Below are 26,263 nucleotides of genomic sequence, written 5' to 3'. Positions count from 1 at the left end.
CTTCTCCATGAGCGCCACCAGCTACAGATGCATATGGAATGAGGCAGCGTGTTATGCAAGTGCGTGATTTGCAGATCGCACGGGGGTGCGCAACTGCATGCGCATCACGACCTGGCGGGTCCGTGCATTGTAGCATCGGAGGCCTGCAGGGAGTTGAGGTTGACAGGAGAAGCTAACGGCGTTTGAGCCTGGACCCCATCTATCGACACTTAATGAAGAGATAGAGGGTAACGAAGAGCGACGGCGTGAAACGGAGCCGCACCAGGGTCTTCATGCGCGCCGCCGGAATTCCGCCGGTAAGGCGAATCCCGTCACTGCCTGCGACGAGATTGGTGGCAACGGAGGGAGGGAGACACAGGGAGTTCATTTTGAGGGTTGAAGTTGTGGGGTGTGTGTGTGGGTGGGTGGGGGGGGGGGGTTGGCCAGTGCGTTCGTAACGTGATCACATGCTCACAGCAATCAGAGCGCAATTTTGGCAACTGATGGATATTGTTTCGTCCGATATTTTTGCTCGTCTGAAGGCACGGTCGCACGGAGGTGCTAATTATGCAGGGAAGGCACGGATCTATCTAAGGGCCTACGATGGTGTGGGGTTGTGGGCGTGCGGAGGGGCGTTCATGCTATCGTAGGGCCGATAGGCATCCGTCGCCGGTTATGTCGGTCACAGAGGCCTCGTATTCGTTTTGCCACGGGACTAAGTGAGCGAGAACCCCTAACGTATGAAAATTAGTCGCCATATCAGTTTTATTATAGTACTAGCAAAGATATTAGTAGCAGAAAGTAGTTTGGTTTACTAGTACGCGCGCCACAAGTTATAGACATTTAATCTCTTTAGCCTTTCTATAGGCACGAGGCAAATCGTGAATTATTGCGTAGTTGGAATTGTGACCTTATAGCAATAATATGAATACGACGTCACCCTTATTATTTTTGGCACGTCAGTATCATTCTCACCATATCTCCATCGCACCATGGAGTGATCTGGTCACTTGTTATCCCATCGAAGTGCTGGTTAACTGGTTAAGGACCTGCGTTTCCAGCTGCAAATTCGGTGACATATTACCGAACATTCTATTCGCCGGTCGTCGTCAAAACAAGTGTCCTCGGTCCATGTGGCTCGCTACTAGTAGTAACTCAAGTAAAAACGCCACCAAGTTTTGATGGGCGACCGACGGAAGAAAAGTCCAAACACAACTATGCTCCTGACTATTGGACCAAATCCAGAGCCACGAACACGAGGTTCAAATCCCACTTGGCCATGCCCGTCCCAATTCCACGTCGCCGCGTTGGAATTCTGACCCACCACACCACCACCAGTCCACCCTCTTGTCCGCATCCCCTCCCCGCACTGGCGTGAGCCGTCGCAGCCATCTTGAACGCGCACCGGGCGCGCGGGGGCCATTGCTTAGCCGGGGAGGAATCCGGGAGCGGACGGCACCGCCGCCCGCCGCCCGCGTCGGCTGACGAGACATCCCCACAAAACCCCCTATCCGATCGCCCGGAAAGGAGAGAAAAAACCCAGCAAACTACTCTCGCGGCATCGGCGCCCGCGCCCGCACCCGCATCCCCCCGAGCCCCCAGGTGCCCCCGCCCCGCGCCACGCGCCCGCGGCCCATGTGACCCGCATCCCGGCCGCCAGCCCGCCACGTTCCCCCGCGGCCGCGCCACGCAGCGCCAGCGCGCTCGTAGTCGCAGAATATTTCCCCATCCCCCGCCGCCACCCACCACCGGGCGTCCGGGCCAAACCAGCGGAGCAGGTGGTGCTGATGATGACGGCTCGCGCATCCGCAGCTCGGGGCGCGGTCGGCGCGTGAGACAGAGAGAGGGAGGGCACCCCGGCGCCACGCCCACATCGGCTGACGCGTCGGCTATTTTACTGCACCCCGCCGCGGCCGGACTCGCCTTTCCGCTCACCGCCCGCCGCTTTTTGTCTCCCCCGTGGCCTGTTTGGCCTCCCTCGTCCTGCCGTCTCGGCTCCCCCGGCACACGGGCACGCGTAGCGTTCGCACGGGGTTCCGCCCGTCCTGAGGAACAGCGGGAGCAGGAGCGCAGGCCAGCGGAGGAGGAGGCTGCTGCCGGCCTGCGCAGGACCTCGCCGCGATGGACATCACGGAGGTCACGGTGGTGCACCACGCCGCGCTCGTGCTGGCAGCGCTCTGGGCCGCCGCGTCCGCTGGCTGGGCGCACCCGGCGCTCTTCCTCGTCGCGCTCCTCTACATCTTCGCGGTGAGTGCGCACGCTCCATCCACGCACCCTCCCCTCCTGGCTCGGATCGATTGCTTCCGCGGTGTTGATTGCTTCCTGACGAATTAGTCAACTCTGCTGACAGTTTGTTTACTGCTACACTTGGCCATTTGGGAGTTCGATTTACCGATTGCTTCTCTTGAAATTCTGCGGGTTTCTATTCCTCCTCCTCCTCAACTCTGCTGCATTATCATGCGTCTTGTTATATCTAGATATAGCTAGATAGATTCACGAACACGCTCTGTCTTTGGTGCCTGATCAACTCATTATCGTTTTCCTTTGCTGGGTTCCTGTCGTCTGGAAACGTCATGACTGACCAAAACGGGCCATGTGACAGCGTTGATCAAGCATGTCATTATCATATTTAACTTGCTGGATATTATATTCATGTTCCTAAGTTCCGTTGATGGAAGGATGGTGTACGCTTCCTCGATCCATTCTCTTTTTATACATCCAAACGCGTGGAAAGAGTTTGAAAAGTTAGAACAAAGTGGACTACATTTGGGAAGGGAGTGGTGCATGACAGTACTTCTATTTTATACATGGGCAACTTGATTGACATCAAATTTTGTACCAGTATATGTTTCAGAGTTTGTTATCTTACATAATTATTAGAAAAGGTAGTGATCAAAATAAGCGCATGGGAAATACTACAAAGTAAGGAGAGTGGAGGTGTTTCGAATAAATGTCCTTGGTACCACATCCAGCTATGACATAGGCTTATTTATTACTTTTCCTTGGGTCAGTCGCAGTAACTGATACGGGTACAAAGCTTTTTATTTTGCTTTTTTATTTCCGGCTGCAGAACAATCAGTCAATTTTGAGAATGCAGTTTTCTTTTTGGCAGTAATACATTGTAGACTTATTCTCCTATGATCGTTGAGAGCCCATTCTAGATTATTTTGATCTTGTAAGGGGAATATTTAACTGAATCGTATTCACAATAGATATAGCCTAGTGGAGCAGTTGGGTAAACATGGAGTAGTTAAGGTTGCAGCAGTTAAAGTCAGTTACTGGTCAATGTTCCTTCTTTTTGTTTTTTAAATAGGATGCCAGGGTCACTGTTTTAATCATGTGACTTGAATCAGCCAAAACTTGGCTGCTCAATAGATTTATTAGTGCTTTTATTCAATTGTATCTATGACTCGTTAGAGTTGTACCAGTTTCTTCAAGATTCAAATTCAGTAATCAGCGACTCAATTGTGACAATCATCGGAGTTCAGTGTGTGTGGTTCCTTATAAGTTACTATAGTTTGGCCAAAATACAAAATAGACAGTTGAACTAATCTCTCTACAACATGAGTCAGATATTTTCTTTGATATTGTCTCTCAACCTAGTACGAATTTCTTCAGGTGGTATGTCAGATTCAGTTTTCTCTTTGCTACCCATCAAGGGAGTGTTACATTGGAAGTCCTGCTTAGTAACTTCCTATGTAGCTGAATATTTAAATTGTTGTTTCTTTGATTGTATCTGTCTATGCTAGCCCTAATGAAAATAATTGTATAATCGTCACTTCAAATAAGTTTGAATAACCACAATGTGGTATGGACATCTTAGTACTGTTGACCAAAATGCCTTAAGAGACATGACAATTCAATGCAGATACACTATTCAGCATCCTATGTCCAGTCCGTATTTTTTTTTCAGTCTTACAATTACCTCATTCGTAGCATCAATATGATTTTAGGTGAATGAAAGGTACACAATGAGACTGAGGAGGAGGCTACAGTACGAGGAGAGGAAATGCTCTAACCAGAGAAAGGTACAATTCCTTCATTTATTTCCTAGTTCAGCTTTCATGTTGATCAAAAAGTGTGCTTTCACTTCTTATTGCTCATTATATGTTTGGACCAGCTTCTCTCTGATGCAGAAACTGTAAGGTGGTTAAATTATGCTGTGGAAAAGATTTGGCCAGTTTGCATGGAGCGGGTTGCATCCCAGCAGTTCCTTTTGCCCATATTCCCGTGGTTCCTAGAGAAGTTCAAACCATGGACGGCAGTAAGTATAAAGTTCAGGCTGCTTGTTACCTAGGAGCTTCCTTTTATTATATTTCTATTCGCTCATGAATTGGTTTTCTTTAGAGTTCTGAATATCAGAAGTAAAACAAGTAACTTGGTGCCAGTTAGTATGCTTATGAAGTTATGATATATTCTTTCCACTAATAGTTGTGTACCTTATTCTGATATCCATTTATATTTTCTTTTGCAGAGGAAAGCAGTTATCCAAAGCCTTTACCTTGGTAGGAACCCGCCAATGTTTACAGATATTAGGGTTGTTAGACAATCAACTGATGATGATCACTTGGTGTGTAGTGATGCTTTCTTTTTTCCTTGGATGCCCTTTCTGGGTAGTTTCTCATTGTATGGACCATGAAAAGGTTAACATTTATGCATATCTGCTAGGTTCTGGAGATAGGGATGAATTTTCTTGCAGCTGACGATATGGATGCTCGAATGGCTGTGCAACTAAGGAAGAGAGTAGGATTTGGCATAACAGCAAATATGCATATAACTGGGATGCATGTTGAAGGGAAGGTAAGCATCCTGCATAACCTCTTTCAGTTCTCTGATCTTGAAGGTATGAGTGCTTTGTTTAACTGGTTCTTTGTACACTATCCACTGAGTGCATTATATTTATAACTGAGCACCAATGTGGAGCGAGCAGAAAATAGTTTTGCAAAAGAAAAGTATGCATGCACAAGAAAAATTAGTCCCACATGAAGAAATGGAAGGAGAATGTGTTTGTTTCTTTGATCTTTATGAGGTCATGCATGCGAGACGTGTTTCAGATTGTGTTGTGTCAACTAAACTTGTCTAGGGCTTGCGTGCAGGTTCTGGTAGGGGTGAGGTTTCTGCAACAGTGGCCATTCATTGGGCGTGTAAGAGTGTGCTTTGTTGAGCCTCCATACTTCCAAATGACAGTGAAACCTTTATTCGGTCATGGGCTTGATGTAACTGAGCTCCCAGGAATTTCTGGATGGCTTGTAAGTATGACTATTTTAGTTTACTTTTTCATCATTAAAAAAACAGCTACTTACTGTTGTTCCGTTAATGTCATTACATTTCTTTTGGTACTCAGTTTCCTTCATCTTTCAAATTTTGCAGGACAGGATGTTGGATGTTGCGTTTGGACAGACCCTTGTTGAGGTTAGGTTTCCGAAGCTCTTTATTGTGTTGTTGCATCAAGTGTAACCTATGATTTTTCTATCGATCATATTCTTATCTGCATTGTTAGTCAATTATTGAATAGTGAAAGATCAAGAGAACCTTCTTTGCATTTGCATCTGTAACATGCTAGGCTCATTTTGATGTTCTACGGTGCACCTGCGATGCATCAGCTTTTTACATGGTGTAGCTGTTTGCTGAGGGGTTTATTGGATAGTGCCTTTTGTAATGTCCTATACCAGAATAGTCGATAATTTTTATATTTTTTTCAGCCAAACATGCTAGTTATTGATCTGGAGAAGTTTGCCTCGGAACCAACAGGTAATTGCTACAAACTTCTTGGTGTGCTGCAATTTGGTTTTCAACTTTACCAGTGCTTCTTTTCCATTTCATTTTTTTGAACTTGTCCACCATTAAGTTACTTGTGAGACTAGTTTGCCAGTTTGTTCAACTGATTTTAAATAGGACTGTCATCACCAGTCATGTTAGCGTAGTTACATGCTTTGTTTGATACTGTTTTTTCCTTTCCTTTTTTCATGCTGCTTTACTGATGTTTGGAATGTCTGAGAATATTCTAACTTCTTTTCCATATGCATCAGAGAACTGGTTTAGTGTTGATGAGAAGCCACCTATTGCACATGCTCGGGTGGAGATCCTGGAAGGTGCTGACATGAAGCCATCCGATCCAAACGGTACTTGGAGTATATATAAAATGTTCAAGAAAATGAGTCACTTTTGACTTTATGCCGAGGACTTGCAGATTTGTAGTTTGATTACATTCAGCAAAAACTCAATAGTTGTATCCATGTGCAGGACTAGCTGATCCATATGTGAAAGGCCATCTTGGACCCTACCATTTTCAGACGAAGATCCATAAGAAAACTCTTAACCCGAAATGGCTCGAGGAGTTTAAAATACCAATCACTTCATGGGAAGCACTCAATCTTCTTTCTCTTCAAGTCCGAGATAAGGATCCCATCTTTGATGACACTCTGGGGTTCGTCTCTTTTACCTATTTTTTTCTTCTTTTTTGCCACTGAAATAGTGGTGTCATTGCTTTATGCCTAATTGGATTTTGTACTTCAGGCCACAAATTCTATAATTACACATCAGCAAACACTTCTAGTTGCTTTAACTATTACAACTATAGTAGAACTTATATCTTTCTCATAACCCTGTAGTGATTGTTCCATAAGCATCAACAAATTAAGAGGTGGACAAAGGCATGATATATGGATTTCACTGAAGAACATAAAGACAGGGAGGATTCACATTGCAGTAACTGTGCTTGAAGAAGAAAATGAAAAGGTGCGCTCAGGTTTGACTTGGTCCTGGTGGTCGACCAGTTTGCAGTGGCTGGGTGGATATGAATTTTTCTACTGTTGGCCGAACACTGGCCAGGACTACAATTTTTGCCCTACTCCTGACACCTCATGTTCACAAATTGTCTATACTTTTGCTTGCAGGTTCTTAATGATGAAGAGGAGCAGGGTGGAACACCCAAAGTGGGCAAAGCTAGCACACCGAGGTCAAGCTTTTCATCGAGGACCAATAACGAAAGTGAGTCCTCCGAGGAATTCCAGAAGATGTCTGATGAATTTGAGCCTGTTGACATTGAAGGGTCAGAAAAGCCTGATGTTTGGGTACATCGCCCGGGCAGCGACGTCACTAGTACATGGGAGCCCCGGAAAGGCCGTCCTCGGTGCCAGGATTCCAAAATCCAGCGGGAGAATGATGCTTGCAGCGATAGCCCAAGGTCATCAGTGTCAGAATCTCAAAGAAGCGACTCCAGTACCGAAGAACCCACGGGTGGTAGATCGCACCGTCACCTCCGCAAGGTCAAGAAGGGTTTGGGCAAGCTAGCTGGAGCAGTGTTCCATCGGAGCCCCAAGAATGAGACCGATGATGACGCTTCCCCATGCGTGACACCCCACCCAAACATTCAGCCTGTTGGAGAAAGCAGGGTGTCAGTAACATATGTGGTCGATCAAGATCCTGGGAGCAACAGAAAGGGTACGGTAACAGATGAGGAGCAGCACTCAAGCCCTGAGAGGGAGGAGCCGAACAGTCCGACCAAGAGGCACCTGAGGAAGAAGGCAGCTCACATGGTCAAACATGCGGGCAAAACCACCGCCCATAACCTGAAGAGCATGTTCAGCAGGAAGGGCCTAGATAAGAGCAAGGAAGAGTGCCAAAATGATGAGGAAGGTGATGTGGTTGCGATGAAAATAGACGGGATGGCAGCTGATCCTCCTGTACCGAGCAACGATGCCGTAGATGCGCCAGAGTCTGTAGCTGATGGCAAAGACAAGGTGCAGTGAAACGTAGTCTGTGTTCTGCTGTATATGCAAATAGCCATGGTCTGAGCCTGCGTAGGATGGTAGGTACTAGTTACCACTTACCAAATAGTCCCCTAGCAACCAACATAGACATACAACAGGATATAAGGCGTTAAGAAAAAAAAAAGACATAGACGTCAGATCTTGAGAAGTGCTAGGCTGGTCGTCGAGGGTTCCTGAGTGTCCTTGATCTATATGGTTTCTGTTGTGTATTCAGGACTCGAGGAACTTGTGTAAATACCTGTAGATTTTGGAAGAGTTCTTTTATGGCTCAATTGAATCCAAGAGTTCCAAGTTTAGCGCATGTCAGCCTAACAGGTGGCAACAGTTTCTTGGAACAAGTACAAACACGAAATCAAGTATGTCAAATTTGTTGTGTACCATACTCCCTAAGTTCATTTTTGGTGGACCGCAGTCGGCGCATAAGTTTTTTTACCCATGTATAAACACTCACCTAAATTAACGCGTGCACCTACACTAAACCGCTATAAGTACATCCAACTACATCAATTTTGTACCACACAATTCACATATTATTGGTACATACTCGTCCATCCCAAATTATATATTATTGGTACATACTTGTACATCTACATCAATTTTGTACCACACAATTCACATATTATTGGTACATACTCGTCCATCCCAAATTGTATATTATTGGTACATACTCGTCCATCGAGTATCCCAAATTGTAAGTCATTCCAAGAATCTTGGAGAGTCAAAGTATCTTAAGTTTGACCAAATTTATATGATAATATAATAACAATTATGATGTCATCTAAGTATCATTAGATTCTTCATCAATTGTATTTTCATAGTATACCTATTTGATGTCATAAATCTTTATAATTTTCTCTATAATTTTAGTCAAACTTGAGATGCTTTGACTCTCCAAGATTCTTAGAATGACTTACAATTTGGGATCGAGGGAGTATTATTGTACCACTCAATTTTGACTACATGAAGCCTTTTATCTCCTTTCTTAATGCAATGATACGTAGCTCTTTTGCGTATCAAAAAAAACAAAAAAGACACGTTGGTAAAACACCCAAATGAATGCTCAGATTGCGTCAGTAAAACAAGCCGAGGGAGCAGACAAATCAAATTATGTTTGGCACAAGCTTAAGGTCAACTAGTCCCTAAAACTCAGTTCCTAGGTATCATGATTACGTATATATTAATTTTACTGTTAGGAGTATATTTCAAGACTATAAGTAAAGATTACATATTTAAAATTCTTACAAAACCAAACTTGTCAAGCAAAGCTTCAATTTTTTTTTTTGCAACGTAAAACTCCTTCCATTTCAAATTGTAGGTCGTTTTGATTTTTGTAAGTTCATAAATATCTGTACGTCTACCCTATATTTAGATGCATACAAATATTTATGAACCTAGAAAAGCTAAAACGACCTACAATTTGAAACAGAAGGAGTACAAAATTACAAATTTAGCAAAACTGAACTATATAGACTGGTATGACTATTGAAAATGAAAAATGTGTACGTCTTCAAAAGAAAAGTAACGCCCAAAAGAAATTAAGAAATGCACCACGTGTCTAAAATAAGTTTTGGTACAGCGAACGGATAAAAGATGTGATCGCGCAAATAGAGATGATAACATCAGGCGACAACCAAACAACACTACCGAAAAGACTGCGGGCCCGTTTGGTGACATCCAACTGCTCCTAATTCTTAGTTGTAGTTAATTCTTGGAAATAAGTGATTGTGACTGAAAAAAATTCTACAGATTAAATTAATTTTATGTAGAGATGTTTTCCATACAAGAATCAGCCAATCAGAGAAGCTACTCTTATCAAGCTACTCTTTTCAGCTCCTTAGTTCGTTTCAGAATCACTTCACAGAATGCTCTTGGAGCCCAACAGGCCCTACATTTGGCTGTAAATCAGAGGAAGGAAAATGCTGCTGCCCGAGTTCCCTGTAGGCTATCGATTAGCTTAAACAGGACTCTCCACGTAGTCAACTCCTTACTTAAATGTTCAGAGACATTCCTAAAGGTTTTCACTAACACCTTTGTGCCAGGCTAAAAAATACAGAACATAAAATGAACATACACAAGATCATCAGACACAAAAAATAGGTCAACTCTTCGGACACTGGTAACATCAAATAAATAACCTAGCAACAATTTCTAACTGTTCAGTTCATTAAGCAACCAAAATGGGTGAAACGGTCAGGGTGGCAAAGAACACCAATGAATGTAAAACGGACAGCAAGGCTGCACATATGCCCACATTCTCAGGCATCCTCTTTTACAATTTCTGTAAGCCTTCTGCAGTTGAGCGCCTCGAAGATCAATTGCACCTTGTTGCATACAGAAGAGCCAACTCCAGGGAAGCACACGACAAATAAACACCAATCCCTGCACTTACTCTCAAGTGGAAGCAGAAAGCTCATTCTTCTATGTCAGGTTGAATGACTTCCTAACTTATCTCAGCGATAGCCACCCCATCCTCTTCCTCTTCCTCGGCCTCCCCTGCCTCGCCCTCTTCCACTGCCTCTACCACCACGAGACAATCCTTCGAAAGCTCTGTTCACAAGCTGATTCTGCATTCCTCCTCGCCCCCTCTTGCTTGCAGGGCCATTCCCATTCGTAGCAGGTTGGGACCTCTTCTCTCTGAATGATTCGCAAACCAGAAATGAGTGGAAAAGAAATGAAATATCTTTAGGAAAATTTGAAATATTGGATAACAGGCATCTAACCCTGCAGTTGTAGCTGCTGGTTTCTTGGGCTGCTCCATCCATGACAGAGTGATTTTCTTGTCACCGATAAATGAAGGGGATTTCGAATGTAATGGCTGAAAGAAACATCACTCCAAAAGTTAGAAAACATTACCCTTTGATACATGATGCAGCAAAACACTACTTCTGACAGAGACAACATATATCAAGCTATCAGCAATGTCAAGAGGAATGTAGTTCAGTCTTCAGGCATCAAGCATAACAAGGTTTGCATATCTTATGTGGCGTTTGGATAGCTAGTGGGAAAGGGAAAAGGATAAGAATAGGGTTATGTTGGGTGGGAATGGGATAGGGTTATAAGATTTCATTCCAAGTCCTTTGTTTGCCTTGCTATGGGATAGGGATAGGGAAAAGAATATAAATGACGAGAATACCCTTTCAATATAAAGAAACAACCAATGAGGAGCAATATAATAAAGGGCAAATCTGTAATTTCCTATGCTTCTCACCTTTATCCCAAACATATCCCACCTCCTACCCTGGGATTGAATTGGTGGGAAATGTGGCCTTTATATCCCATTCCCAATCCACCTTTTCCCTAACCCATGAGCCAAACATTGGAAATGATTTATCCTACCTCTTATTTCCCAAACCCACCCACATTTCCAATAACCCAAACGCCACCTTAGTGAAAAGGTTTGGATAGCTAGACTAGATGACTTCAAACACTGCTGTGTCTTTACACCTGACAGTTAAAGCTTCAATACCATGTGTTATTTTTACCATTTTGGCTTTTTTTAAATTAATTTACCATGTAGACTTGGCCAAGCAGGTAAAAGATTTTTATGTCCGCGGGATGTGAAAAAAAATACAGGGAAATAGTACTGTGAGATTGGTTCATGTGGTTTCTCTAATCGAGATGGATATAAGCATGTTTAATTGTGTATAATACAAAAGGGCTTAATATTACTGGTTCTGTTTATTCCATTTGTTATCAGCTTCTTTTATACTATAATAAAATTTCATTTTGCTGGGCATTGAACTAAAAGGATTTTTCTTTCTTTTTTCTTTTTTTGATCTCTATAATTCAATCCCCATCTTGTGTTTGCCACCACCTACTAAAAACTGCTGACACCAAGAAGATAGTCATCACAGTAGGTATCCGATCATAGAAACAATCTTGAGTGCTGACCCCAAGGCCACAGCTAGTCCAAAAATACTAAACAGAATTCCAAGACTCAAAACAGGAATGAACCCTACCAAAGTTTATACTTCAGAAAACAAATAAATCACCTGTGTCATTGCCAATATATTGTTATACGAGCGCATTGTCCTTGTTGCAGTCTGCTGATCGCCCTTCTGCAAAAAGAATCCAAATTGTAAACAAATGGCAGGAATGTTAGCACGTGGTTCTGAAAGAAAGATTGCCGAACCATAATAGTTGAATCCACTAAATCGGAAAAACCTACAATTTTAGTTTTTTCCTCTTCAGTTTTTGCTGAAGATATTGCCTTGTTGAAGTCTGCCATTCCCTGAGTTAGTCTCTTTATGGCTGCTCGCACTGTCTCTTCTGTTCCAGTTAATCTGCACATTTCAAAAAATAAGAAACTTGCAAACATGACAGTTGGGAGGAAAAATACTCCATAGAATGAAAATTCAGGTTGAATGGAGTAGAAAATTGCATGAAATCTTCAATCGACGTTCCTCACAAAATTGCTTCCTATCATATTAGCACATGCAAGTCTGGTATAACAGTAATTCCATGCGATGCTCTAGCAGAGGAAGAAATTTGAGCGGAGATTTATGTGGCCTCACATCTATCTACTATTCTTCAAAATTTCAATTTTCATAGATGGTTTACTTCCTCAATGTGTCTTAACGGTAGGTATCGCAACTAAACTCAGGCCCCAGAATCCCAAGCACATTTTGTTTTCATGGGCAGGGTAGGTTGTGTTGTTACCATCAATGATGTGTGCACGTGATCATATATGTCGTGGTGCATGTTAGGATCTCCTATGAGAACTGTAAGCCCTTAGAGATGCATTTCCGTAAGAAGGTTTGGTGCTTAACCATGGTGAAGACCCCATATGGTGATGCTTAGAGCTTTAATAGTAGAGACCAAGACCCCGCAGTTAATTGGAGATGAATCACTCCCTCAACATGAATACCTTACGGAAGGTATTACTGGAAATTTTCTCAGACCCTGGAATCCCAAGCACAGTTTGTTTTGGTGGGCAAAGCAGGCTGTGTTAATACCATAGATGACATGTGCAAGTGATCATGTGTCCTGGGTGCATTTTAGGATTACCTATGACAATTGCGAGCCCTCGTAGACTGCATTTCTATAAGAAGGCTCAACGCTGAACCACATTGAGGAATCCGGGGGCAGGGAGTTCCATTTTTTCAAGGATGTGCTTAGCTCTAAATTGCAGAAAACTAAGCACTACTGTTATTAAGAGATGAAGCCAAAAAGGAATGAATATGTTACAAGAAAATGGGAGGTAGGACGGCATGAAAGTTTGGTGTAAAATTATGAAGCAAGTGGCTAAAACTAACCACTGGACTTTCTCACTCAGCTAGTGCTTTTAAAGTAATCCACACTAAACAAGATAAAACCATACAAATTAACTAAATGCTGCTACAATGGAAGCATGTGTAAGCAAAAATATATAAGCTACCTCTCTGTGAAATCTTTGTAATGCTCCGAAAAATCCTCTCCGAGCCTATCTGATGGTTGCCCAGTAACAATCTTGTAACCGCAGAGACTGTTCGTTGTGTTTGGAGTCTGAAATGCAGACTTGATCAGCACTAAGAAAGGGCATCCATGACAAAATGATGTGATTCAATTGATGACCAAACCTAACCTTGTGAGCCAAATGGTGAAAAGTGTAGAGCAAGCACTCAACATAATTATGGTTGATATCTTCCACCTTCTTCCCAGGCATATACTTCTGCAACACAAACAATAAACAGAATGATCAAAAGTGGAAATAATAACAAAGGCTGAAAAGAAATCATTATATCACATCTTTTGATAAACAATGAGAACCTAGGGAAAAAATGGGCCTCAGAAACATATCAGCATTAAGAAGTGGACTAACCTTGAGCAATTGAACGACAGAAGGAAGCAGCTGACGTGAATCTTGTGCTGCAGCATATGGTGAACTAGCAGCAATAGTCTTGAGCAAATCCAGTTTCTTTTCTTCAGGAATCTAAAATATGCATAACATGGCCAAATATACTTAATGCTCAAATGTTAAGAAGAACACTTCCATTTTATGCATGCTATGAGTTTCCAGTTTATGCATGACATGGGTACAGACTTTGATTGGAATGCAAACTTTATAACAAAGCAACAGTGTATACTGCAAATTCCTCTTTCGTTAATTTACCTCATGTTAGCTTTCGTTGAATGGTAAGCAATTTAGTTTTGAATGTGCATAAAAAGAAGATAAGAAACAGTATTTTCACTTCATAAACAAATTAATCCATCTGATAGCTATATGCAGGAAACTGACTGGACAATGTGGACTCAGACAACAAAATACAGTAATTAGGAACTGTGATGGGCCAAAAAGAAACTATAGACTTCATAATGATTCTATAGCCAGACCTAACATGAAAGAAACACATTAAAGCATTCTTTAATCAGCGCGAAAATACAAACTCAACAAAGAAATGTAATGCTTTTCCCTGTCGTCACACTGTTTCAAGGAAATGCACTTTGTACTTCTCCCTATGAATTTTGGAGGTACAAGTGGAAAAGTTTACCTTCTCAAAAGCTGGAACAATTTGCTTAACAAAGTAATTGAGGAACTTGCTGCTTGATGCACCTCTCTGTAGATCATGTAATCCAAATTAGGATATAATATTTACCAACAAAAAACTTATCAACATTTTTACTAAATTTAGTAATACCATGAAGATCGGAAGAGCCATATACATGCATGAACTCCACCTCTCAATGTGATCAATGTCAGAAACCTGGAAGGATGAATGAGAATGCTGAGAGAAATACAATTTATCTCAAGCAAAGAACTGTCATAGGATTAACTGTTCTGCCATACATTTCTGATATGCTTTTATAAACACTCAAGATTAGTAGAAAGCACTGAAACTGAAACTCATAACTGTTGGGTTGAGCATGCACAAGTGGATTATTCTACAGGAAGTAAAGGAACAGATTTAAACAGAAAATGGGTCCATTGCAAGTCTACTGTAAGTCTGTATTATGGGGATAAGTATTGTATTATCTAACTAAATGGATCTAGTACGACTTCTATAGAATTGATCTGCCATTTGAACATCAACATAGAGTAAATTTGTTTCCAATACTGTTCAATCAACACACTTACATTGAATTGTGAATCAAGATCTGCCTGTGCTTGAATAATTTCAATCAGTTCTTGAAAGGACTCTTTAGGAGCAGAATCCCCAAATATGCTCAAGCTTCGCAGGAAACCCATGAATAATTCAAACTCTGACCCAGTTACATCTTGTACACTCTGAATAACGGCATTCTTTGGTAAAGTGTAACACATAAAAATACAAATAGAAACTTTAAAGATGTAAATCAATCAGATGGCCAAAAACTGAAAGCAACTGAACATACTTTCTTTATCAAATCAGTTATAAATCTCTCCATTTCTGCCTGAGGTTTCAGTAGCTCTGCTTTAAGAGGAAAGACCTGGAAAAAATTACATGAATTCTTGCTTTAGCAACACTACAATCGATCACCTACAAAACATGTAATCAAGCATACTGCTATGTACCTTGTCTCTAAGAAAACAAATAATCTTCTCACGGATCTCTGAACCTGACTCCACATGCTTAAATAAAGGCTGCAAGGAATCTGGCCAATTGAGGGTACAAATTAAGAGAAGTAAACAATGAGCATCTATAAAAATAATGAACTAAAGACGAAAAATTCTGATAGTGCAACATGCATTTCAATGATTTTCTCAATGGAAAGTCCAAAATGCACTTGCTATTCAATTATATAAATTATAAACTAGGAGAATTTGTGATGGGTTGTCACAGATGCTAAATCAGTATACATGACAAAGGCAGATATTACAACTCAAATATATTGATAGCTTCCTTATACGTCACATGTATGAAAAGATATTGCTATATCCCAACAGAAGAACATGTGCTCAAGAGTTAGCAAAACAGCATGGTTGTGCCCATCATTAATCATAGAGTGCGCGCATAAACATAGAAGGTCCAAGCTCTATAGATTCAGATAGTGGTCGCATAACAAGAGAACATCTGAAATTAAAAATGCAGAAAATGGCTGCGATCCAATTTTGTCCTATGTAGTACACGTACATGCCTTGAGAGAATGCCATTAAATGAACATAGAATACACAAAGGAAACGTCCGAGGGATTGACATGAGGTATAAAACTAGACAACTAGTACCTTAGTAAAAATAAACATTGGTTGATTGAATTAGTTTCTTCAATGCAAGACATAGTACCTAATTAATTGCCACTTTTCATGAAACTGGAACAGTAGATATCCTTAACAGTAGATAATCAACAAAGAAATCATAGTGTTGTAATTGAAAACATTTAAATAATTCGTAACACAATCATAAGACTACCTTGATGCACTAAATCACATAGGCAAATTCTGTATAAATGCCATGTCACCTATGAACACGGTCCATGCAGTAAAGAAATAATGATCATTACAGCTGAGGAATAAGTCTATATAACCCCCTAAGCGTCCATGCATGTACTATGCCATGTTAGCGAAATCGTCCTCCAAAACCACCTACGGAGTTATTGAGACGGTTTTATCGTATGCTGTCTAGGAGGCACTTTAACCTACTGTGTTGATCATTGGAAGCTTACTCTTAACATCTTGCCGTATAAGGGACATGAGGGCTTTATGAACAGCATCACGCTCCACATTTTCCTCTGAAGATATAAAGAAAAAGTCAGATGTGCATACATAATAACTGTTGCAGCCAAGTAAATATAGGAAGACCATACCACTAGTAAGGAGTTGTCCTAGAATATCAGCAATTTTTGACACAAATTCAGTATCTTTGCCAAGAAGTGGAAACCCCCGAATAGCTTGTATTCTTATCTGCATCGAAGAAACGTGTTAAAGCATGCAAATGCTTCGCTTTTAACAAATGCAAGCAATACTAACAAAATCAAAGAAGAGCATAACTACTTCTGTATGCAGATATTTGAGATTGTCAAATACAATATTCCAAAATAAACCAGTTAAACTCTTGAGTTTCATGTTTAATAATCAAGGACAAACATGAAAGAACATGACAGATTGCAAATGTATATACAGCATTGAAGCATTAAGTCTCCTATGATCACAGTGAAACAGGTGAACATCACTCATTCACGGTTGGTACATTCGATGTGATGTCACCACTAGATTGCACTGTTCATGTTCCAGTATTCAGACATAACTCAAAGATGCTCCCTAATAACTCAAAAGGTCCCTTTTTTTGTTTCACATATTGGTCAGATCTAAAATTTACTATTTTGCAGTAAGACAAAAGACTGTAACAAATATTCAGCTTTGCTGGTTAAGAATCAGTTTGGGGAAGGGTGAGACAATTTCAAATGCAGACTGTGCTCTCTGTGTATGTACACCTGAGCTAATATAAGTAATGGCAGAAAAAATTCCAATGTAAGCTAAAATAAGTAAAGTATGCAGAAAAAATTAGACCTTTTAGAAATTCAGTTGTCCAAAGTTGCCTAAACACCTGGAACCAGCTTTTCTAGTTCGCTCAGAACAGCGAACCACCTTAACACATGAACGCTAGTGGCTGCTAGTGTGTTCGCTCTCAACTGGCAGTCCGGCGGTTACACAGATTAACCATGCTGCTTTGCATACAGGAATCTAGAGAGACGAGAGCGCATACCGCGAGCTCCTCCATCTCGACGAGGTCAAACATGGCGGACATGGCGCGCGTGGCGAGTGTGGGGAAGCTCCGGAAGAACCTGGGGATGAGCTGCGCCGCGAGCTGCTTCGCCTTCACGCTCTGCCCCTTCACCGCCGCGATGATCGCCTCATAGTCCGCGGCGTGCTGCGATTTCGAAAACCCCGAGACGAAAACCCCATCCACGTCAATTCAAAACCCTAGGCCGAGCCGGAACCCCTGAAGCGAGGAAACCCTAGGAGAATGTGAGCGGAGGAGGCACCTCGGACTTGTCCTTGGCGGAGGAGAGGCGCTCGCCGAGCTCGTAGAGCCGCTCCACCTCAGCGGCGTCGGCGTCGGCGGCGGCCATGGGAGGAGGGCGGGGGATTTGGGGGTTAGGGTTTGGGACGGGGAAGGGGGAGGGAACAGTAGGGAAGGGAGGCGGAGGGTGAAAAGGTGGTTCCTTGTTTTTGACTGGCCGCACGAGAAAGGAGGTGCAAGCACGGGATGGAGCCGTGGGGACGAGACGAGACGCGATCCTATCCGGTACCTTCCTGGAGCGGTGCGACCGTAGCCGGCCGTTGTGTTCGCGAGGCTGCAGCAAAATGCAGCACTCAAGTAAACTGTTTCAGCAGCAAGTTTGGATCTTTCGCCGTTACTTTGGTCCCTCTAAATATTCCTATCTCGGTGGACAATTTCAAGTCAACATGAGTCATTTTGCTCTGGCGGTAGTTGCTACGTGTCCTACTCGTTCTCAAGTGAATTTACTGGTGAAAAAAATTCATATAAAATGGATCGGCTTAGTGTGAAATTGAGTGTGCACCTTCTTAAAATCTTCGAGGTCAATAGCTTGCACTTACTCTCCAAAACGTTCCCCCATCCATTATTCATTCATGTTAGTGCGGTGTATAACTCAACAAGTGTAACCAAACACAAAGGACTCGCTAGCTCTCTGCTGCAGTATGCTTCCATACTAGTAGAATAATTCAACTTGAATCTTGTCCCAACTCATGTGACACGTTTGCAAGGTACCGCGGCTCACCACGTCCTCCCATGCTAGGCTGCCTTGTGTTAACTTCGCTGCTCTCACAAGGCCCAACCACCCCGTCACTCGCTATCACTTCTGGCGTCCAACCCTATCGACGCTGCAATGTGCGTTGCACTCCCCGACCACCTCGCTCGCTCACTCGCATGCTAGCCCGATGGCGGGAGCGGCATCACACTGCCGTCCATGCCCCCCTCCCCGGTGCCCGTACCACAACCACTACATATTATCCATCAAGCAGCTCAACATGCTGGGTGTGGCTGCTGTGTTGGCCTTCTCCACCATGGTCCCGCTCTCGAAGATCGCCATCGTGGTACTCCTTCTTCCCTACGTCCTCGCCCTTACCAGGTCGCCTTCTCACAGCGTTCGGGCAAGTCCAACCTAGCCGCGCCCATCTTCCCATGCCTCGATGGGCGGCTTTGCCTTACGGTGCACACCGTTGTTCAACGGACTTCGAGCTAAAGACACAGTTAGAGTCGTCGCTGCGGCCCCCCACACGTTTCTCCTCTCCACGCAAGTGTTTACCAAGGGCATCCCGGCGCCATGGTCAGGCATGTTCTTGCTTCCTATTAGGGTCGCAGTGCAGTATCTGAGTGGCTGCGAGAGGAGCTGTAGGAGCATGACGAGCTTGAGCGGCCCACCGTGGTACCAAGGTGGGTGGTGGTCGTGGCTGGAGCAACAATCCATGGCGATGATCGTTGGCAACGAGCTCTAGAAGGCTGGTTGCATCTGGATACTTGCTGCACGGGGAGGGAGGGGCGTACGTGTCGTGGATACATCCCCAGTACCCGTAAGGAAGGAAGAAGTTGGACTTCTACTAGGATTCCCCTGTAATCCTACTAGGACTCATCCCGTGTAATCCTACTAGGAGTCCTCCTTGTAATCCGACTAGTACTCTGCCCCCTGGAGTATATAAAGGAGGGCAAGGGTATCTAGCTCGGCAGGTCACACCTCAACACCCAAGCGCAGGGCGCAATATACAAACACCTCAAATAGAACGTAGGGTATTACGCTACTCTAGCGGCCCGAATCTGTCTAAATCTGTATCTCGTGTCCTCGCTTTTACCTTCAAGTTCCAGGTCCGGCGATCCCCTGCTACAAATTCTACTACCTCGGGTACCCCTTGGTAGATGGCCGGTATAAATCACCGACATTGGCGCCCACCGTGGGGCAGATCGTCGAGATCATCGGGCGAGCTTGAAGGACCTCATCTTCAAGCCGGCGTTCGCTTTCAAAGCGGGTGCAACCTTCGTCTTCGACTCATGACCTTGCATCAACGACAGCACTAGGTCCTTCCAATGCTGAATCATTGACAACCAGGAGAAGAAGCTCTTCGATGGGAACTCTCTTCCACAAGAAGCAAAAAATCTCGTCGAGAAAATCGATAAATTAAACCTCGGATCAAGGTTCGACTGCAAACTCGTATTCCGATGGTGACTTCGGGTTCGACCGTGATTTGAACTTGAACTCTGACGGCGGCTACGGGTCCGACCACAACTCGGAGTTCGACGGCGACTCCGGGTCCGACTACAACTCGGAGTCCGACAGCGACTCCGGGTCTGGCTACAACTCCGAGTCCGACGACGACTCCGGGTTCGACCGCTACGCGGGGTCCGACGGCGACTCCAGCTTCAACTCCGATTCGAAGTCCAACAGCGACTCTAAGTTCGACTACAACTCAAAAGTCTGACTACATCGTGAGCCCGTCGACGACTACGGGCGGCTCACCGATGATTTCTTCGATTATGTCGCAGGCACGTCGACGACCACGGTCGGCTTGCCGACGACTCCGTCGACTACAGGCAGCTCGTCGACGACTTCAACTACGTTGCGACCTCGCCGACGACTACGGGCGGCTCGGCAACGACTTCGACTACTCTCCTCGACTATTTCGCTTGGCAACACACTGACGACTACTTCGTCATGACGCTCGCCGATGACTTCTCCGAGTACGTCGTGACGCTCGCCGACTACTACGGGCGACTCACCGATGACTACTCCGACCACATCGCGACGCTCGCTGACGACTACTTCATCATGACGCTCGCCGACGATGTCGGTGTTTTAGACCGGCAACCCGCCTAGGGGGTATCCTAGGTGGTCTTTTATGCGGTAAGGGTCGTCGAGAATCAAGGAATCAATGGTGACGCAAGGAACACGATTTAGACAGGTTCGGACCGCTAGATCGCGTAATACCCTACGTCCTGTGTGTTGGTTTGTATTGATGTATGTTCTGGTCCTGAGGGATCTGTTTTGAGGGGGGGTCCCTGCCCGGCCTTATATACCCGGGAGGGTAGGGCTACAAGTCTGAGTCCTAGTCGGGTACTATTACAGAGTTCTACTCGGTATCGTCCCGAGTAGTTTTCCATAAACTTACAAGACTAGTCCGAGTAGGATACGCCCATCCTTGTTCTGATCACGTCCGAGTATGTCCCATAGTGGGCCGTCCAAGGCCTACTCGTGGGTCCGGGGAGTAGTCCCGACAAGCCCCCGAGTACTTTGGAGTCGTGCGCCATAGTCTTGGGCGCTGCAGGCACTACCCGAGTAGTTTCGCGGACTGAAGTGCCCGAGTACTGTCGCGTGGCTGGAAGGTACTCTTTCTGCAGCTTCAAGTTGTCCCCGTCCCGAGTAGTTTTTATATGGTAGTGCGATGTCAATCGCACTCCATATGGAGTAGCCCCCGAGCCTTAGGTTGAGTAGAAGACTCAGGCTTAGGGTCAAACCAGCTTTTGCCCATTTTACCCTCGGAGATTTGAAAAAGAAAAAACTGACCAACGGGTACGGTACCCACAGCCCCCGAGCACTTAGGCGATTCCTGTCGTTGAAGTGGTCATCAATCCGTTAACTGTAGTAGCCGTTGGGTGTTTATGGCGATTAATACGCGATTTGATCTGTCCGTTGCGCAACTGACGCGTCGAATCCAGAGCCGGTGGAGATAAATCTGGAACAGCCGCCTTTGTAGTTGTCGTGACGCCGTACGGGCATTAGATCTGTTTTTCGTCTTCCTCCTCTGTGCTTTCGTTCGTTGTGCCACCACCGCCAGTGTTGCCGCCTCCGCCACTGCCGCTTTTGTGAGTTAGATCCGAGTGGAAACCTCTTCCCTAAGGCAAGGTGGAATCCATCGAATGCGCTCCAAGAAGATGGGAAAGAAACCCGAGAAGATCCAAGGCAAGATTCCGGCGACGAGCAAGGTTAGATCCAAGAAGGGGAAGGAGGTGGTGCTGCCGGCACCGAAAGTGGGGCTGACGAATCAAACTGCTCCGCCACCACCTGGGGCAACTTGGCAACACTCAATGATGAAGGAAGAGGGAGTCCAAGCACTGGTTGATGCCAAGCTTCTTCAGCCGAAGGAAATCGTGCAGTGGCGCCCCGCATTTCCCAATGCATGGCAGTTCGAGGAGCACCCGGCGGAGACGGTGATGCTTGCTCACTTCGTGGAAAGGGGACTGGCCGTGCCTACCTCTGATTTCTTCAGAGGTATTCTCGAGTACTACAATCTTCAGCTCGTCCACTTGAATCCCAATGGAGTACTGCACATGTCTATATTTGTACATTTGTGTGAAGTTTTCCTGGGAGTACCTCCGAGTCTCGAGCTATTCAGGAAATTGTTCTGTTGCAAGCCTCAGCCGAGTGCCCAGCGGACGGAGGTCTTTGTAGGTGCCAGGTTCCAACTCCGGAACTCGAATGCATACATTGAGTATAATCTAACCGACTCCCATGGGGACTGGAAGAAAAGGTGTTTCTACATCGGGAACCATGATCCTCGCCTGCCTGTGGTGACTGGTCACGCGCCCAAGCATGCAGAAAATTGGGTAAGCGAGCCTGAGGATACCCCGGAGCTTGATCTGCAGATGCAGCAGATCACCGAGTTGAAAGCACTCGGTCTGAGTGGGATCAATGTAGCAGCCAGCTTTCTGAAAAGAAGGGTCGAGCCACTTCAAAAACACGCTCACTCGGGAAGTGAGTACAAAGGTCTGAAAGATCCTTCGCGTATGTCTGAGGAGGACATATCTGACGATGACGTGGAGGCGCTGCTGGCGAAATTCTTCAGGAACTATCAGGGAGTTCCAGTGATCCCTGCGGCCATTCGCCAGTATGAATCCTGGTACGAGCCAGAGGTGGTAAGTATTTCCTTCCTGACTTGTTTTCTTTTGACTTGTGATTCTTGTTGCTGACACCGATTTGCTGTTTAGAAGTCCCGAGTACTTGACGGCTATGTGGCACAGTCGGAAGAAGAGTTAGAGGCCACCGCCGAGGAGTCAGAGGAGGAACCTTCTCGTCCTGTCAAGAGGCGCAGAGTAGTCCGCAAGATGGCTGCGGCTAAGTCTGTTGCAACCACTGAAAAGTCTCGCGGTACCACGGTATGTAGTCGATGACTTGTATGTCACTGATGAACTCAAGATGCATTATTGATGTGGTGAATTTCTTGGTTCATGAAGGCTGTAGATGAGACTGTCTCTGAAGAGATAGCCACGTCCAACCCTGAAGTCGGTGATGCGGCCGTCGACACATTGCCGGAGGAAATACCGTCAACAGCTGTGGTAGCCCCCGAGTTAACCGCGCCAGCTCCATCAGCTGCCGTGCCGCCCACTGCTGATCAGGCGGTGCTGGGGCTACCTGCTGGAGTAGCAAAGGAGGTGTCACCAGTACTTGCTACTGGCACCTTGCTGTCAAATGTGATTGCCAGTGGTGAGCGTTGTCCTTTTCAATTGTAGTCATTTTAGTAGTACTGTAGTTTTGACTTTGGTTTTGTAGGTCTTGGTGAGAAGACGGAGCCGGCGGTTGTCCCCGCGGCTCCAAATACTCGACTGCCTATCGTCGAGAAAAAACATGTGCGACTGCCGCCATGCTCAACCCGGTGAGCCTCCTTGTCTTGTTGGATTCCGTTGGATTTTCTAAAAATCGTGTAGTGACACTTTGGTGATGCAGGGATGCAGAGGAAACTATCCCTGTAGAAACAGGGGTAGTGCCAGATCCTTTGACTACAACATCTGTTCCTTTTGAGGACATGATTGTTGAAGAGGTACCCGAGGTTGACCCGGATCGTCTTGGAGCTACGATGTTGATGCTTCAAGACGTGATTCGCTCGGTAGAGGAGCCTGCTGCTGCATCAGGCTCGGGGAGTGCCGGCCTATCCTCGTCCTCTGGCGGAGTGCTGGCTGTAGTTGAGAAATCCAAGCGAGTGACTGCTCCAGGTAAATGCCTGTATTTAGTTATTGTAGTCGTGGTCGGTAGCTGACATGGTGAATGTTGTAGGTGCTGCTCTGGGTACAGTTCCTCTTGTGGAGAGTACCCAAAGGCCAGTACTTAGCCTGCCTTCTGACTCGGAGCTTCAGAGGGCCATGGATGTGTTCCGGGGCGTCCAGGTATATATTGCTGATGTTACTGCAGAACCCGAGTAGTTGTGAGGCGTGAAACTTACCACAACGTACTCGGACCTTTTCAGGAAAGAAACCACCAGCTGGAGCAGGAGTGCGCCCGACTGAGAGAAGCGCTTCGGGTTCATGAAGCCGGGGCGAAATCCTTTGCCGAGGAATGCGCGGATCACGCCGTTCTGCAGGAGAAACTGGAGAGCCGCTACAAGTCCTTGAACAAGAAGTATCAAGGTAAGCATGGCGACTACTTTGGGTGTGTCCCATTGTAGTTGGATGTGACCTGAGTTCTTGTGCTTTGTAGAGCTTAAGAAGCAGGAGGCGGCTGCAAGGAGCCAAGTTATTGATTGGAGGAACGCTCGCGACCGAGTGGCGGATGAAGCTGAACATCTTCGGGCCGCGCTCACGGAAGCAGAGGCTGCTTGCGAGCATCAGCGAGACCGAAAGATGCAAAACGGCGTGATGCTCGCCATGGCCATGGTGGCATGCAGAGATCATGCCCAGACCTTGGGAAGGCTTCGGGGTGAACTCCAAGACTTGTTCGGAGCGGCCGAAGACTTGGTGAATGCTATAGCCCCCGTGGAGGAAGGCGGAGAACCGCAATCGCTAGTAGAGCGACTAAGAGTTGCCCCGAGTAAGGTGGCGGGGCTTTGCAAGACTGTTTGCAAACAGGTCCTTGTGGTTGTGAAGTCCTACTACCCGAGGGCAGACTTGGCGGCAGCTGGAGATGGCGTGGCTCGCAACTGCACAGATGAAGCATATGCGTAGTACCTCGAGGAGGCGGAGCCTATTGCAGCCAAGATGTCGGAGTTCGTCTCCTTAGTAGAAATTTGAGCTTTTGTATGACCCTTATTCTTGTACCGAGTATGCTGATACTTCTGAGTATCAAGATTTTGGATTTTGGAGTGTGTTGTCTTTCGAAAAATGTTTGTTGAATCTTCGAAATGTTGCAACTCTGCTATGCTCGATCTAAGGGTGGGGCTCCACCTCGCCCGACCTTGAGTCCTGGAGTCGGAGGTGCCCGACCCCTCGAGGGACGGACTCCGCCTCGCCCAACCCCGAGTCCTGGGGTCGGAGGCGCCCGACCCTTTGAGGGTGGAACTCCGCCTCGCCCGACCCTAGGTCCCAGGGTCGGAGTAGTCAGAGCCTCCATCATGTAAGCTAAGCTTCGCGTGTTGTAGTCCCGAGAGTCGAGTAGTCGTAATGTTGTTTGAGTACTCGTCTCCTGAAGGACACGGGTGTACTGTACTCAGCTGTTTTTTGTTAATGTACGGGTGTACTGTTGTCTTTTGTCCGTTGCGGAGGCACGGGTATACTGTGCTCCTTTGTCTGTTGCAGCATGAGTGCAGGCACATGGGCAGAGTCAGGAGTTGTCAGACCTATTGATCACGGGTGCGCAGTAACTCTTTGGCCGGTGGTAGGTGTAGCTTTCGGCTATAAATAGGGCCATCCGCTGGTCGAACCAACTCAAGCTCCTGAGTAGCAATGGATTGCCTGCGGTTGCTTCTTTTTGAGTGTAGAGAGGCAGCAAAGAGCGCGCCGGTGCTAGAAGATTCCTCGTAGATTAAGGCCACCTTGCCTCCACAGGCTCTTGCGCTCGTAGGGATAGCCGCGATGCTAGAAGAATCCTCGTAGGAGGGTTCGTCGCCTGCCTCATCTCGTAGCTACTAATCCAGTGGAGTACGCGCTGGAACTCGCAGCGAGTGATGGGTGATGAGTGCCGCGGTCTTCATCCCGCTCTGGAAGGTGGTGGAGGTGCGGCCGCAGAGTAGATAGGCCTCGCAAGGCTAGCAAAAGAGCAGCCTTGGTTCCCTCTGGGCGCGTCTTCCCGGTTTTGACGTTGCCGCTGTCCTGGTGATGGCGGTAATGGAGTACCTGGACGTGCCTTGGGTAGGATACCTGGGTGTGGCTGCGTTTTGCGCAGCTTCCTTGCGTGTAGGCCCTTCCTACGGTCGGCAGACTTGAGTGGCCTTGTGATATAGTAAAAGCCTGAGGCTTAAATGCAGCCCGCCAGTAGGCAGTTGCTTGTAGTGTTTGTTGAGCCAAGTCCTTGTACTCGTTATGTAATCTTGATGTACTCTTGTTTCAGTAAAGATATGAAGAATTTGTATCAGGGCAAGTTTCCTTGTTGTATTGATAGCGCGTTGAAGCGAACACCCCTTGAAGTCGGCAATCGAGTAGTCGTTCCGAGTAGTCCCCTTGGGGTGAGTACTCAAGTGCTGCTATGGGTAATAGCGACATAGGTGTTCTATATTCCAAGAGTTTGGCACCTGTTCGCCTGAAAGCTCTTGGAGTCTGTAAGATCCGGGTCATGTAACCTTTGATATGATGTAAGGACCTTCCCATGGTGAATTGAGTTTATGCAATCCTAATGTGTCTTGAATACGCTTAAGGACCATATCGCCCGAGTTGAAAGATCTTTCCTTGACGTTGCGGTCGTGATAACACCTTAAACCATCAAGGTATCTAGCGGATTGCACAAGTGCTACGCATCTTGTT

The 26,263-nt window shown here is 45.6% G+C and overlaps 2 protein-coding genes across 2 annotated transcripts; one reads left to right on the top strand and one right to left on the bottom strand.

Moving 5' to 3' along the window:
• Positions 1-1,661: 1,661 nt before the first annotated feature.
• LOC117859797 (C2 domain-containing protein At1g53590-like) lies at positions 1,662-8,052 on the top strand. Its single transcript, XM_034742980.2, is given in 13 exon segments — positions 1,662-2,226; positions 3,933-4,007; positions 4,100-4,243; positions 4,454-4,549; positions 4,648-4,779; positions 5,076-5,228; positions 5,350-5,391; positions 5,682-5,730; positions 6,009-6,101; positions 6,223-6,406; positions 6,591-6,717; positions 6,876-7,640; positions 7,642-8,052. Coding segments are annotated over 13 exon segments (2,031 nt in total). The 5' UTR covers positions 1,662-2,100; the 3' UTR covers positions 7,687-8,052.
• A 1,648-nt stretch (positions 8,053-9,700) lies between these two features.
• On the bottom strand, positions 9,701-17,813 carry LOC117857027 (apoptosis inhibitor 5-like protein API5). The gene is made up of 16 exons (XM_034739499.2): positions 17,631-17,813; positions 17,351-17,515; positions 16,452-16,548; positions 16,311-16,376; positions 15,223-15,302; positions 15,063-15,137; positions 14,806-14,955; positions 14,369-14,434; positions 14,222-14,287; positions 13,552-13,662; positions 13,315-13,401; positions 13,129-13,235; positions 11,920-12,034; positions 11,744-11,809; positions 10,472-10,566; positions 9,701-10,385 (listed from the first exon to the last, which is right to left on the bottom strand). Exons 1-16 carry the CDS (start codon positions 17,715-17,717, stop codon positions 10,202-10,204), a joined length of 1,617 nt encoding a protein of 538 aa, XP_034595390.1. The 5' UTR covers positions 17,718-17,813; the 3' UTR covers positions 9,701-10,201.
• Positions 17,814-26,263: the final 8,450 nt, after the last annotated feature.

The sequence above is a fragment of the Setaria viridis genome, chromosome 1 (assembly GCF_005286985.2).
Source record: "Setaria viridis chromosome 1, Setaria_viridis_v4.0, whole genome shotgun sequence".
Classification (NCBI taxonomy): Eukaryota; Viridiplantae; Streptophyta; class Magnoliopsida; order Poales; family Poaceae; genus Setaria; species Setaria viridis.
The sequence above is the reverse complement of the archived record's forward strand: the minus strand, read 5'-3'. Positions and strand labels throughout refer to the sequence as shown.

Excerpts from the sequence above, each read along its gene's own strand:
- LOC117857027 (XM_034739499.2), bottom strand. The coding sequence starts at position 17,717 with ATGGCCGCCGCCGACGCCGACGCCGCTGAGGTGGAGCGGCTCTACGAG. Across the intron at positions 17,516-17,630 it reads CCGCCAAGGACAAGTCCGAG|CACGCCGCGGACTATGAGGC; the intron begins GTGCCTCCTCCG and ends TCGAAATCGCAG. Across the intron at positions 14,956-15,062 it reads TAACTGATTTGATAAAGAAA|AGTGTACAAGATGTAACTGG; the intron begins GTATGTTCAGTT and ends GCCGTTATTCAG.